The sequence below is a fragment of the Electrophorus electricus genome, chromosome 14 (genome assembly GCF_013358815.1).
Source record: "Electrophorus electricus isolate fEleEle1 chromosome 14, fEleEle1.pri, whole genome shotgun sequence".
In the NCBI taxonomy this organism is placed as follows: Eukaryota; Metazoa; Chordata; class Actinopteri; order Gymnotiformes; family Gymnotidae; genus Electrophorus; species Electrophorus electricus.
The window spans coordinates 2,219,684-2,234,622 of NC_049548.1; the positions used below are offsets into that span (position 1 = coordinate 2,219,684).

General features: G+C 43.3%; 1 protein-coding gene across 1 annotated transcript in view; it reads left to right on the top strand.

Annotated features, from left to right (window-relative positions):
- Positions 1-3,659: 3,659 nt before the first annotated feature.
- Positions 3,660-14,939, top strand: part of dnah9 (dynein, axonemal, heavy chain 9) — a 69,325-nt gene continuing 58,045 nt past the window's right edge. Inside the window, 20 exon segments of the mRNA XM_026999642.2 lie at positions 3,660-4,023; positions 4,631-4,827; positions 5,443-5,601; positions 6,480-6,610; positions 6,734-6,945; positions 7,197-7,430; positions 7,569-7,736; positions 7,814-7,930; positions 8,272-8,422; positions 8,530-8,644; positions 8,797-8,865; positions 10,103-10,229; positions 11,094-11,346; positions 11,601-11,842; positions 11,958-12,093; positions 12,217-12,413; positions 12,562-12,986; positions 13,116-13,338; positions 13,599-13,765; positions 13,880-14,750. Coding sequence (XP_026855443.2) covers positions 3,667-4,023; positions 4,631-4,827; positions 5,443-5,601; positions 6,480-6,610; positions 6,734-6,945; positions 7,197-7,430; positions 7,569-7,736; positions 7,814-7,930; positions 8,272-8,422; positions 8,530-8,644; positions 8,797-8,865; positions 10,103-10,229; positions 11,094-11,346; positions 11,601-11,842; positions 11,958-12,093; positions 12,217-12,413; positions 12,562-12,986; positions 13,116-13,338; positions 13,599-13,765; positions 13,880-14,750 — 4,551 coding nt within the window. The 5' untranslated portion in view covers positions 3,660-3,666.

Below are 14,939 nucleotides of genomic sequence, written 5' to 3' on the forward strand. Positions count from 1 at the left end.
CATGCGAGGGCCTCGCGTGCTATCGTCAGCCGTTACATCATGTCTCAAGTCGAACCAAGTTATCAGTGAGCAGTGTTTGAGACTTGACTGGCCCAGGTGGAGCAGTGACCTCAATCTCATTCAGCCATTCAAGGCTGCTCTTTTGGGGTGTTAGGATGTTGTAGGTTAATGCAAATCTTTCTTTAAAAATTGCCATTCATTAGAATTCGTCAAATGGTCTAAAACTGATGATAAATCCATCACTTTCTATACTGTAGCGTTTGCTTTCATCACACTGTTTTAGGGTGCGCTGTGAAGGAAGGATGTCCAAGGCTATTCAAGGAACATGAGAATTACAATTAGTGAAAGGTTTTATGAGTGTGAAGCAGGGGCATCCATTAGATCAGTGAATGTGTAACGTAAATCAGTTATTTATGTCATAGTGAGGGTCCCTAGACGGCCGTTACTAACCCAATATCCTGTTTCAGAGTGAGCCCTGCTCCAGCCTGTTGGTCTTGGCCATTCACCAAAGCATGAAAGTATGAAAATTGTCCAGTCATGGCCCGAATTGCTTGAAATCACCAATGTTCCAGGGCCCTGCATGTGTGTTTGAAAGGAGTCTGTTAAGATAGCGTAGCACAGAGCCACTATTTGCGACCATTCGCATGGCTACATATTTCAGCGGCCAGAACAGCCATGCCTGGGCACAGATAAACAGAGCTGGCTTCCTCCAGGCATTTATCGAGCGTTCTCATGCTGGCCTGCACACCCCCCCCTCCCCCGCCCCCACAACGTGTCAAGCCCCCATGGGCAGGGCCCAGGCCAGAAATAGCCCTGACATGCTGTGGCGTGGACGTAGGAAGAAAAATCATTACAACAGGCCTCATTCAGCAGGGGCCACTTTTCTGTTGCCTGGCGAGGAGACCGAGATGTCTGCCATGGAGGGACAGTGCCTCCAGCCCCGCATGCTGACATCCCAGTGAACGGCTGGAACCCCACAATAAGAGACGTTCCTGTTTGTAAAGAAAGAACACAATGGGTTTCACTTTTTGCAGAGTTAAGTGTATATCTCCACACATGAAATAGCTCATTAACCTCACACAGCAATGTTCAAATACACAATGTAAAACCAAATATCTAATACCGAAACAAAATCTCAAAAATAATATACACTACCTTGCAGAATTAGGGAAGATGATTGAAAGTTTTCAGTTTGCAACAATTAAATTCATACCTTATATTCTGGTTTTCCTAATGACCTGTTTAAAGTATCACATTTCTGGTTAAACATATCCTCTGGAATTATATTAGGACCTTCTTGGAAGGAAGCTTGACTCCGACATGCACTTAGACTTGTGTTCATTTGATATGTGTGAGACGGCATATTATTTTATTCATGTCTGGTGGAAGCAGAGGTCAGCCATTTTAGTTACACTTAAGGAGAGTTACTAGTGTGCAAAACAACCTCTTCATTTAGGAGAGGTTGCCTTCAAAATTCATTTTCAGGCAGACAAATCATTTGATGTCACATGAGACATACCCTAAATTATAGTCTGGAAGTGAAAGAGACGTATAAAGGTGAGCTGTGTATATGTGAAATGCTCCCAGAGGGCTAAGTGTGTTTCTAAAGAATATATGTCCAGCCAAGACAATCTGTTATCACACGACCAGTCCATCACGCAGACGCTGCTTTAGCGCCCTCTATTGGTCATAAATGATAAATGGTCCCGTTTTTCTTCTGCTGCCATTTGTACTAAGATAATAGCCTAATTCTTCTAAGATCGCTGGTCCAAATTCACACTCTTGCTGAGCTGACAGGGGATCTGGGATCTTTATCATCTACTACGGCTACCGATGGTACCCCAGGGAGCTCTGAGCCTACTAAGAAACAATAATATATGGACACATCCCGATCTGGTTTTAATTACAGATAGTAAACGAATGTTTGGTGATGCCTCATAATATCATACATGAAAAATGTTGTTATTGAAGTAAAACATAGATTAACTTAATCTACACAGTAGATTAAGAAAAACAGACATACATATTTATTTAAGAATAATGGATTTTGGTAAGAAGCGAGCTTGTATTGTTATTTGTTCATTTGTTTGAAATGGGCTGAGGGTTATTGGAATTAGTCACGGTGTTTGGTCTACATCTTCATGGAGAAAGATCAACACGCCTTCTGCCTGAACCAGCAGTTTGGAAGTGTTCCGAAAGTGTGCTCAGCCGTCTCCAGAAACAGACATTGTAAAGCAGAACCACAGCTTTAAAAATGCTTAATGAAAACAACATGGAAATGGGCAACATCTAACATTTTTCTGATGGGGAGTCAAAAAAAATTAGATTAAAAAAATGTATATCACACAATGCATCGTTACAGGTTGAGATTGTCTGGCTCCTTGCTTTGAGATATGTTTGCAGAATGGAAAATACAAAGATGTCTTTATTTTTTGTTTGCCTCAATTCAGAAGTTAATTCACCGTTTCTTCTTTCTTCTGATTTCCACTGAAAGCACAGGGCACAGCTCCAACAGCAGAACAGAGGAGCAGATGTTTGGACCCTCTTATGGTTTGATGGCAGCGGGGGCAGCCTCTGCCTGCTAAAATATGCACAGCGGTGTGGGCAGAGGAATTAGCTATTAGATACACGGAGTAAAGTTCATGTGTATTAAGGACTAAAGGAAATGTATATAATATCTTGAATAAAGTTATTGACATTGTTACACACTGAAACAGGGAAAAAACTCCTTTTTATTTCACTTTCAATGTTGGTCGATATTGCATTATCTGAGAATTAACTGGGCAGTGTTGCTATATCTGATCATTATTTCCCAACACCGCATTTGGATTAAAAAACAACAGACATGAACGCAGCCAGAAAAGCACCCGCGTGCTGCGGGACAGCCGTCGGACCTCTGCGCGTCCTCAGTTATGCTGCTAACTCAGTTTGTAGTCGCTATTGCCGATTTCAATGATTCCATATGAACACGTTTTGTAGTCTTTTGCCAAGTGTCATAAATGTTCAGTGAAACAACGTGCATTTTATAGCAAATGTAGCCTAATTTTAAAAATGTGCCAATAGGAAAATATATGGGGCAAATGCATACAGAGTACAAAAACTGGGGGGAGGTAATATTATCATGCAATTATGCAATTAATTTTAACTAGGTTTCCATTTTTATACTGTGCATGTGTTTGGGAACAAGACCTTCACATGTCTCACACCTCTAGTGCCATCCCATGGCATCATGAAGGTACTACACAGTTTTGCTCTTTATTAATAACATTTGATAAATGCAATAGCAAAGGGCATGCAGTAGACCCTGTTAGAAGAGTTTGCTTGCGCAGATGAGTAGGAGCTCAGTAATTTTAACTTACCAGTGCAGGTTTAGGCACGTATATGCAAATGAACATTCCGCTGCATTAAATGTGTCATTAAACTGGGATTCTGGGATACGAACGCGTGCCGAAACTAACAGAGACGCCCAGGGTTCAACAAAGCGTCTAACAGAGTAACCAGGCAGTGGTGTGGGTGTGCTGATCCACCTAGGGAACAGGGGCCTAGGACACGCTGCACGGTCCCCTGAGCAACAGGTCTATTAATGCAAACACCAGGTTACTATGGTAACCAGAGCAGCCACAAGTTTGGAGAAAGTTCAGTGAAACCTGCGATAAAGACACAGCAATGGAAGAAGAGGACTCGCCAGCGGTTGATAAAAGATTTTATTTCATAGAGCAATATGTCCTAAAGACAATGAAGCTAAAACCCGATCGCTGGCACAAATGTCTGTCCGTCGAGGAGCAGAAACAAGTTATCCAAGACTTTCTGGACAAATCTGACAACACAACCCTTGTTGTGTCCCTAAATGCCGCCGGCCAGTTGATACCAACTTTCGGATTTGCAGGGTATTCAAAAAACAAATCCGTTTACTTCATCAAACGGAACCAGGGGGCTCTTTCTTCGGACACAATGCAAACAGACCTGCTCTACGGAGACATGTCCCCCTCGCCCCTGGAACAGTTCTCAGCTTTCGTAGAAGAGGTAGTCTGGGTTTAAGTGTGAAAACACACACACCCTCACACACACACACACACACACACACACACACACACACACACACACACACACACACACACACGGGCTAATCGGAGCAGGGTTAAACTGGCTTACTGCGAATATACACAGATCATCTCTGAACTTCTCTACTAATACACAACTCATCATTTGAAGTCTCAGACTTTTAAACATTTAGTGCCGATACGTTTCTAAGACTTTCTGAACAAGCAAATGTAAGATATCTTGAATTCTATTTAGAACTAATCAGAAACAAAGACGGCATATCTAAAATTTGCTTTACGACTAGTTATTATATCATTTTGGATACATTTTTATTTATTTTAAAGGTATATTGCATATAGTCAATAGATATGTTGAATTCAAATCAACTGCAAACGTGACGTCTATCATTCTATTTAAACTGTAATTAGAGATGTGTTGAATTAGCGCTGTGTCTAGTCGTAAAGGAATGACAGACATCTTTAATGCGAATCTGTTCAGATCAATACATGTTAAAGCCGCATGCCATGAAGCAGCAGTAGAGCTTCCCGGCACTTAGACGTAACGCAGAAGTTCGTCATGTCGCGTGCAGGTCGCAGCGCCGGTGCTGCTGAACGCGAGGAACCACTCCGAGTGGCCGCACGTGGTGTCTCAGGACGTAAAGCGACACGTGCAGGCCCTGAAGAACAGCGTGTTTGTGGTGGCGGGACAAGTCAAGGGCAAGACTCTGCTTCCTCTCCCCCCGGGATCAGAGAGATTAGAACAAACTGCCCTGGAGAGCGAAAAGAGGTAGGCCAGAACATCAGGGGTTTTGTGTGTTTGTTTTTTAAGTCACTGGCCTTAATTATTGCAGGTTCCTTGCTATCAAATATGGCATATTTTTTTATAGGGTTTGCTATTAATTATGATAGATTTGACAGTTTTGAGGATAGTTATATTTATTCACTATATAGTCATTCTAAACTAGTAAACTATTTGTTTTGTGGTTGGAAGGGTCTTTGGTGGTTTTATGGTCACTCATCCTTCTTTATAAGTTTATATAAAGCGCAGTGTATTATAACAGAAAGCAACTTAGGTTCATGGAGAACTTCCCTCAAGAGCTTGCCCTGTACAGCTGTCTTGAAGGCACGTTTCCTCTTGTTCTGCTCTGTGGTTTCGTCCTTGCACCACTTCCATGGCAACCTTAACTTGGAAACGAGGCCCCAGTATCTAGAGCTACAGCAGAATTTAAATCCATGGCTGTGTTTAAAAACAACAGCTTTCTGCCTTGAAGGCCTTTTTCAGCCCCAGATGCTTTAACTCTCTTCTCCCAACCAAATCTACAAAGAAAAACAAAGTGAAACCTCCAAAAGTCCCAATGTTTGAGGCTACCTTATAGTCCAAGCAGTTTTTTCTATCCTGCAGAGAAGATCTGCTGGATAAGAGCGTCATTCATGTCATCGAATCGATGGTGATTGAGTGGAGTCATCAGATTCACGAGGTTCTGAAGAGGGACTCGTCTGAGCCCCTCCTGCTAGGGATAAATCCCACCCCACACATGGAGCTGAACTTCTGGAAAAACAGGTCAATAAAGAGTGTTGCTATTACTGAAAACCAGGATCCTTTTGGTCCCTGCAGTTGGCATACATATGCAATAAGTCTGTAAAAAAACAATAAAAATCACACATACAATACTAAAAATAACTCCATGGTATAGGACTAGCATGTATACTGTGTGCACAATTATTAGGCAAGTTGTACTTTTGAGGATTGATTTTATTATTGAACAACTACAGTGCTCTCAGTCATTCCAAAGTGTTAATAAACCTCAAACCTGAATATTTAAAAAAGTGAGGTTTTGGAGAATATCTGTGTGTGCATAATCGGGCAACTATTAGTGTGCAGAATTATGCAACTAAATGAAAAACAGAAATGTTCCCATCTCTGTATCAACCACAGCCTCCCAGACACTGTTCAGAGAGCTGTACTGTTTTCTTTCACCGTAAATCTCCCATTTAAGAAGGGCCCAGAAGATCAATCTTATTTTTGGTGATTTTTGCCAGAGGAAAAGAAGCTGCCTTATAATTCTGCACACCTTGATATAGGATATTGATCTCCTTAGGCCAGACCCTCCCTCATTACACAAATACACATCACTTGATATGCTTAAATCCAATAAGAATTCAAGTTTCTACAGCTTGGAGTTGGAAAATATGCATAAAAATGATGATATGGTCAAAATGCTCAGCTGCCTAATAACTGTGCAAACAATGTGCAATTTATACAATATTATAATATTTTCTACTTCACATTAAATATATCTGTGTAATATTTGAGATAAGTAATTGGATGGGGGCATACGTATAAAATATATCATTGTAATTTTTTATCATAACAAAACATATAAAGCTACATAAAAATTTACCTTTTTTGCTCATTGTTAATTTTTGATTGTTTACTAGATATGCTGACCTTGAGTGTATACATGAGCAATTTAAGTCACCTAAAGTGGCCAGGATGGCAGAGCTTCTGGATACAATGGACAGCAGTTATTATCCTGCATTTAGAAACATGCTTCAGGATGTCATGTGTGGTAAGGGTCAAATCATATGCAAATCCTTCATTTACAAATAGCAAAAATGCTTTTTAAATGCATTTACCCTCACTTGATATGTCAGCCCTATTGACATTTCAACCACGCGTTCCTCCTGTAAAGCTCTCGAGGAGGCCAGGGACATCAATACCTTCTTGAAGCCTTTGCAGCGACTTACAGAAGATCTGGAGAACATAGAGTTCAGTGAGGTGAAAGGACGGATTGCCCCTCTCATGCACATGGTGTGCCTTGTGTGGTCCAATTCCAAGTTCTACAACACACCAGCCCGACTGATTGTGCTGCTATGTGAGTTCTGCAACCTCTTCATTCAGCAGGTATGGTATGCCTTAGGTCACTTTTTGACCAAAACTGTGAGCTGTAAACTGTGATTTTTAAAGCACTGCAGCAACGTCTGGCCTTTGTGCCATTGGCTGTGTGTGCCTTTTTCGCTACACTGTTCCTATAGTCTGAAACAGTCACTTCTATATGAGAAGCATATAGTGTCACGCACTTGTAAAAAAACTTTGGTAAAGGTTAGATAAGCTTGCGGAACTGGTGAATGTGTCTTTCTTGAATGTTCCGTTAGGCGCAGAGCCATCTCAACCCAGAAGACATCCTGAAAGGTGACATAGTGGAGAGTCTCGCTCGTGTGCAGATGACACTGGATGTGCTCACACACTTCAAGAGAACCTTTGAGGACAGAAAGAACAATCTGAGTCAGTACCAAAGGAAGGGGTTGGAGGTTAAACCATGGAGCTTCTCCCCTTGCATGGTGTTTGCACGGCTGGACCGCTTTGTGGAAAGACTAAAGATAATTGAAGTGAGTAGAGTGATATTTATTGACAGGACAAGGCCAGGGCGGGGTGCTTCCAGTGTGATATCTAAGAACTAAACCATTTTTTTTACACACTGGTTAAATAATGGTTATTATAATGTGTTCTATTCCTTTGACCTCAAGGCCTTCTTACTGACTGTGGTTGATCTGATGAAACTGGAGAAGGTGGAATTTGGAGGTGTTCGTGGGAGATCACTCAGCCAGCAGGTCCTGTTGCTGTACGAAGAGTTCCTGGAACAATATAAAACACTCACTGAGAAGTCTTACGACTGCCTTGACGTGTGCAACTTGGTAAGTAGAAGACGTACAGCAAACCTGTACAGACATTTCGATATGTGCCCATGGAGTGACTCGGAGGTATTTTCCAGGAGTTTGAGGCAGACATGGGTGAGTTTAAGTGTAAAGTGGAAGACATGGATCGGTGCCTCGGTGCAATTTTTTGCCAGGCCTTTGATGATGCTTCAGGCCTGGAGTATGCCTTCAAGGTGAGTGACAGTAATCCTGTCAGCAGCATCTGTAACTAATAAAACACAGGGCTAAGTCTGTCCTTACAGCAACATCAATTACTTTTGTATGATTGTCAAACAGATGATGGGACATCACACACAGATGTTGCCTGTTTTCTGCTTGTCCCTTATGAATTTTGTATGTCTGCATAAGGAAATTGTCAACAATTGGAGCCTGAATTGCTGGCTTGTGCTGAAATGACAAGCATTGCGGATTCTTAGCAGAGCATGTCATGAGCTATGGAAGGGAATTTTGGGATTCGTTTTCGCTTTGTTTCTGTCACAACGGCCAACGTCTCTGGAGCGTCTTTGTTCTCCAGGTGCTGGACATGTTTGGGAGTTTGCTGGAGCGTCCCCTGATAGATGCCGATGCTCAGAAAAAATACCCTGTCCTGATCAACATGTTTGACAAGGAGCTTGACTGCTGCATGGCACTCTATAAAAAACGTGTGCAGACCGAGGAGGAGCTGGGTGAGACCAACTTGATGTGACCAACAACGGGAAACACGAGGGGACCTGTCTGCAGGTCAGTATGGGGTATCGGCATGGTCTTAACAAGCCCCATGTTGTGTCTGCAGGCTACTTCCCCGTCAGTAAGAACATGCCCACTGTAGCAGGCGGTCTGAAGTGGGCCCAGCAGCTGCAGCAGCGTATGCAGATTCCCTACAGCAACTTCAGAAACATTCCCCATCTGTGAGTGCTTATGGGACGTTTGTTTGTTTGTTTGTTTTTAACAGCTTGTGTAACAGCTGTAACAGCTTGGTTTGAAAAGATGGATGTTATTTTGGGTTATTGTACATGCTGCTGATGTGATTTTTTTATTCTTCCCTTCTATATGCAAATAGATGTATGGAATCAACAGCTGGAAAAAATGTCACGCGGAAGTTCAACGAAATAACGCAGCTGCTCAAGCAGTAAGTGTGTGTGTGTGTGTGTGTGTGTGTGTGTGTGTCCAAAAAAACCCCTCTAAAATAATCGCAGTACCTATGGTGCAATCACATGCTCTGTTTGCCTCATTACCGTGTGTCTTAGAGCCCCTTGCTGAGTGCGTTTTGTCCTGCTCCTGTCTGTAAGTTAGGTATTCACACAAAACATCTTTGTAACCATTACTGTTTCTGCTCTTGTTTGCTACACAGGTGTCATCTTAAAACAAAGTCCATAAACATTGGTTTACTACAAGGTTAATAAATGTAAGCCATAGAGTATAGGTGTAACGCGCTCAAAAAAATGGTTGAACAGAGATGAACAGAGACATCCAGTCTCTCATGTGATTTATGGGCTCATTTGAAGACCCAGCATTTGTAGATTATTGCACAGGGGTCTGGTTTTCTCAAGCGCCTCCCTCTGCTTTTCCATGCCAGGACCTACAGTGCACCACTTCTGCCATGCTGTTAACTTGCACATCGCTGTGATGGACTGAGCTATAGCTGTTCATGCACATGAGTTGGGCTTCCGTGTTTTTACATTGGTTTCCAGTATCTCCCCACTGCTTAAACCCAGATGGCAAATTACCCAGTAGCCCCGTCCCATATTCTCACTAGTAAAAAAAATTCAGCTTTCTCGTTAGATGGTGGTAATCATCAGTGTTGCACAAGTAATTTAGTTATGGCTATTACAGGCATCTCTAGTTATTACTTCTTGACATAGAGGACGATGATTTATGTGAACCGTGGAGCTATTTGATTCCTTGGGACTTCCTGTAACAGCAATAAGACAATTAACCCTACATTTACTGCACAGGGTTCCAATGAAAACCCCAGTGCTCTGGCCTTCACAACAAGCTTATGAAGAGATTTCTTTAGCAGTAGGGACTGGATATATATTTCCTGCCTGACTTGTGATAAATGTATTTTGTTGTGTGCTGCTTTTTTGTATTGCAACCGCTTCCTTCCTTGAATTTATTCTGAACCACTTTAGTATTAAACACTGGACCTTATGTGCGCTTTGCTTAGGAATTTAAAGCCTAGACTTTTATTTCTAACCTTTCTTCAGTACGGTATTAGATTAAAAAGCATTTTGATTTTTTTTCCCATCTTCTTCAGAAAACAAAACAGTCATAATAAGGTCCATCTACCATATATACCCTGAAATGATGATTCCACTTTTCTGATATTCTCATTTGAATAATTCTCTCCATGCTCATTCCACTAGATACTCCTCTAAGCTTTATGATAGATGGACTGATTCAGTGAGTGAGAAGTCCCAGTATAATCTCAGTCAGCCCCTGATATCTAGAGACCCGGCCTCCAGACACATCAGCGTCAACTTCAGCCCACAGGTATGACTAACAATATTCTTGCCAGTCTTGTATGTGTCTGTGTACGTGCAGTATATGTAATATTATGATCTGTGTGAGAAATCCTGTTCAGTGTTATGAATGTTGTATGCCACTATGACTACAAATGCAGTTATCCATCACTGAGATTCAGAACCAGGATTACCACAGCTGGTAACCCCTCTCTCTAGCTAATATCCAGCCTTACATTACGGCAACACTTCATTCTGTTTTCATATGATCCACTCATTCCCTTCCCTTATCCTTGTTTTTTTCCCCTTATGGATCTCAATGTTCACATTTCAGGAAAGGAACTATTATTGTGTTCCCAGCATTCAGCCGCACACTTTGGTTCTAGATTCTGATGCCCTCAGGTTGTCTCCAGAGTCCCCTAAAAATGAGACATTCATTCCTTCACAAAACTCATTCCCTGATCTCTGCAAGCGTCCACTAGCCTTCCTAAACTGTTGTCTCTTCTGCTTTATGGCATCTGACCACACTGAACCTCTAACGTCCCCCGCCACACATAACTCACCGTATTCCCTACCCACAGGCCCTTGAGCCCAGATGCCTGTCGCCTGCCATGCTGGAATTCATCCCTCTTTGCTGTCTTTGGTTTTCTTAAAATGTATTACTTTGATATTGTTGAACAAATGTTGAACTCAATACTACAGTCAACGGCACTCATCGCAAAAAAAACAGCAAGCTTCTGTCTTTTCAGTAATTCAGGTTGTGATTTCCTTTTTAGCTATAATGTTGTTCTGTAACAGCATCATTGCTGGGACTACTGAAATGGTACTGAAACTGTACTGAAATGGTACTGAAACTGTACTGAGAGTGCGTTTTTGTTTTGCTCATGTGCTATAGCTGGTGTCTGTGCTCCGAGAGGTTCAGTACTTGGATAGACAACCAGAGGATATCCCAGATATAGCAGCTGATATTTACACTAACAAGGAGCTTCTTCGGCAGTATGTGGCCAACCTGGAGCTTATGGTGCAGTGGTACAACAAGGTGATTGGTACGGTGCTGGAGGTGGAGTTTCCACTCATTCAAAGTCAGTTGAGGAATATTGATGTCCAGCTCAAAGAAGCTGAGGAGTCAATCAACTGGACAAGCAAAGGTACATTACAACAGTGGGAAAACTATCCAGAATACCCTATAATGCACTTTGAATTTGCAAATATTTATAATATACTAATATTTATGATACTTTTCATATCATGTTAATCATGTTATGGTAATTTTATTAATTTATACATTCCCTCAGTTTTGTGCTACTTTTTATTAATTTTTAATGTACTAATTTATAAAAAAAAATTTATGTTAATGGAACCAGTTGTGACTGTTGTGTAAAAGATGTCATGTCACTACTAGGAATATGGGAGTACATTCAGAGTGCATGTGAGACAGTGCACGATCTTGAGAGGCGACTGCAGAGAACCAAAGACAATGTGGAAGAGATCCAGAACACCATGAAGACATGGGCTAATCCAATCTTTGGGAGGAAGGAGGAAAAGAAAGATAGTCTCCTCAACCTGGAGGACAAGCTGGAGTGCCTGGAGAAAGCCCAGGGCCAGATCCGTACCTCTGGAGCCAAGATCCATTTGTTACTGAAGGTCAGCGGTGAAAGGAAACCTTCTGGGGCATTCCTGCATTGACGAATGTCCTGATCGTGAGCTTTTTGAATCATTTAAGATCATGTATGAATAGTGACCTTTTTTAACATTTCAGGAGAACTTGTCACTTTTTAAAGCTGAACCATCTTCACCTGAGTGGAGGTCATATGTAGAATACATTGACGAAATGGTCATAGATGGTTTCTTCAACAGCATTGACAGCTCCCTCAAGTTCTTCTTGGACAATACCGGTATATTTTTTAAATTCCATGCTTAAGCCACAGTAAGAAGATGTGGTGAGATATTTCTGGTTATCCCTCGTATCCTTTGCATTATAACACCGTTCTTTAAATCCCTCTTGTGACTTGATACAGAAGAGAAGCCTGGTGTGGCTCCACTCTTTGAAGCCCAGTTAGACCTCCAGGTTCCAGATATGGTCTTCTATCCTCCTCTGGAGTTTGGTGCCGCCAATGGCTTCTATGACCTGGTGGAGAGTCTCATCAATGATATCTACACTATCTCCTCTCTGGTACCGCGATTGGCTGAGGACAGTGGCTTCCTACACTACCAGGTACTGTCTGTTGCCTAATAATTACCTTTCACCTGCCTTGCACCACCAGTGGTTAGCTGCCTTCTCATCCGGGATTTTGACCATCCAACAGAGTTTGTGTCGGACAGATTTGAGCAGTTATCATTATTTTACATGCCTGCATCCACAGGCTGATATGGAGGACATGGTGGATCTCGCTGACATGCGCCAGCTCCTGATGGTGCGTGTGGAGAGGGTCATGGCCAAGTGCTGGGAGTACCGTGACGGGTTCGAACGCTATGCCTACCTCTACGTGGACGACAGGAAGGAGTTTATGCGTCAGTTCTTGCTGTATGGACACGTCCTCACGAGTGACGAGATTGAGGCCCATGCCGAGGACGGCGTCCCGGAAAGCCCTCCGACCCTGGAGCGCTTCCGGGAGCAGGTGGACACGTACGAGAGGGTATACGAGGAAGTGCAGAAGCTGGAGCCCGTACAAGTGTTTGACGGTTGGATGAGGGTGGATGCGCGAGCCTTTAAAAGCACTCTACTCAACATCATAAAGAAGTGGAGCCTTATGTTCAAACAGCACCTGATTGACCACGTAACACACAGGTGAGTCAGATCAAAACTAATCATGTGTTGAAGTGTTGGAGTGTTTGCCCAACCTTGACACATGACAAAACGGTACGATGGGACTTTTCTGTTTATTGACATCGTGTGTGTTATCCTTTTGCTTGGTAGTTTGTCGGATCTGGAAGAGTTTATTAAGGTCACTGAGACTGGCCTCAGCAGGAAGGTGGAGGAGGGAGATTACAACGGTCTGGTGGAGGTCATGGGTCACTTAATGGCTGTCAAAGAGAGACAGAACTCCACTGATGAGATGTTTGAACCCGTGCAGAACACCATCGTCCTGCTGAAGACATATGAGCAAGAACTGCCAGACATCGTGTACAAACAGATAGAGGTAACTGTTTTCACGAAAAGGACTAGAACGTTGATATCAGCTAACACCTTTAAAATGGCCACGATATTAGTGTCTGTTTTAACAGAGAAGCACAATAAACTGAAGAAACTGCACTTCCACATTCCACATAACCCGACATTTTGTTGCACACGTTAGTTGGACGTTACAGCCAAAATATAAGACCTGTTGCGTGGGGAATGGGAAAACTAGCAACAAGCAGATGAACTCTCATTTGTATGTGCGATGCTATTAATGCTCAGGAGCTTCCAGAGAAATGGGCCAACACGAAGAAGCAAGCTGGGGTGGTGAAACAGCAGATGGCACCTCTGCAGGCCAGCGAGGTGGCGAACCTGCGGCGGAAATGCGCAGTGTTCGACGTGGAGCAGCATGCCTTCCGTGAGAAGTTCCGCACTGAGGAGCCTTTCAGGTACAGCACACAGGGCGCCACTTACCGTCCTGTGGTTAATAATAAAATGACTGTAAATGTCAGAGGCTGCATTCTGCTGGCCACACAGTATGATGGTCTGTTTTTTTCTCTCAGGTTTGACAGTGTAAATCCCTATCAAATGCTGGACAACGCCAACAAACAGATTCAGGAGAAAGAGTCCATCATGGCTGGACTTATTGAGTCAGCCAGCCTGTTTGAAGTCAGCATTCCTGACTACAAACAACTCAAACAGTGTCGCAAAGAGGTCTCCATTCTCAAAGAGTTGTGGGACCTCATCATGGTTGTGCAGTTTAGTCTGGACGCCTGGCAGACCACCCCATGGCTGGACATCAATGTGGAGGACATGGAGCTGGAGTGCAAGCGCTTTTCTAAAGAGCTCCGGGCGCTGGACAAAGAGGCCCGGGCATGGGATGCGTACGGTGGCCTGGATGGCACCGTGAAAAACACCCTGACTTCCCTCAGAGCCGTGGCCGAGCTCCAGAACCCGGCCATCCGACCCAGGCACTGGCAGCAGCTGATGCAAGCCACGGGGGTCCGCTTCACCATGAACCGGGACACCACGCTGGCCGACCTGCTGAGCCTCAACCTGCACTGCTTCGAGGACGAGGTGAGGGCCATCGTGGACCGAGCGGTGAAGGAGATGAGCATGGAGAAAGTCCTGACAGAGCTGGACACCACCTGGACAGGCATGGCGTTCACGTACGAAGCTCACCTGCGCACAGGTGTGCCCCTGCTCAAGTCAGACGAGGACCTGATCGAAACCCTGGAGGACAACCAGGTGCAGCTGCAGAACCTCATGACATCCAAGCACATCGCCTTCTTCCTAGAGGAGGTGTCGTCATGGCAGCGCCGGCTCTCGGTGGCCGACTCCGTGATCTCAATCTGGTTTGAGGTGCAGAGGACCTGGTCACATCTGGAGAGCATTTTCATTGGGTCAGAGGACATCCGTTCACAATTACCAGAGGTTAACACCACATGCTTCTTCATTTTCACATCATAAGACACCATATTCTAATTCAATTACACAGCAAAACTTCAGCCTTAAATAGTGACAGTGTAGACAGAGAGTTAGCATGGATTGTGCATATAAATCTCTGAGCAAGTAAAGAACATCAGTGAAAACAGAAAATTTGAATGTACTGCAGAACTGATC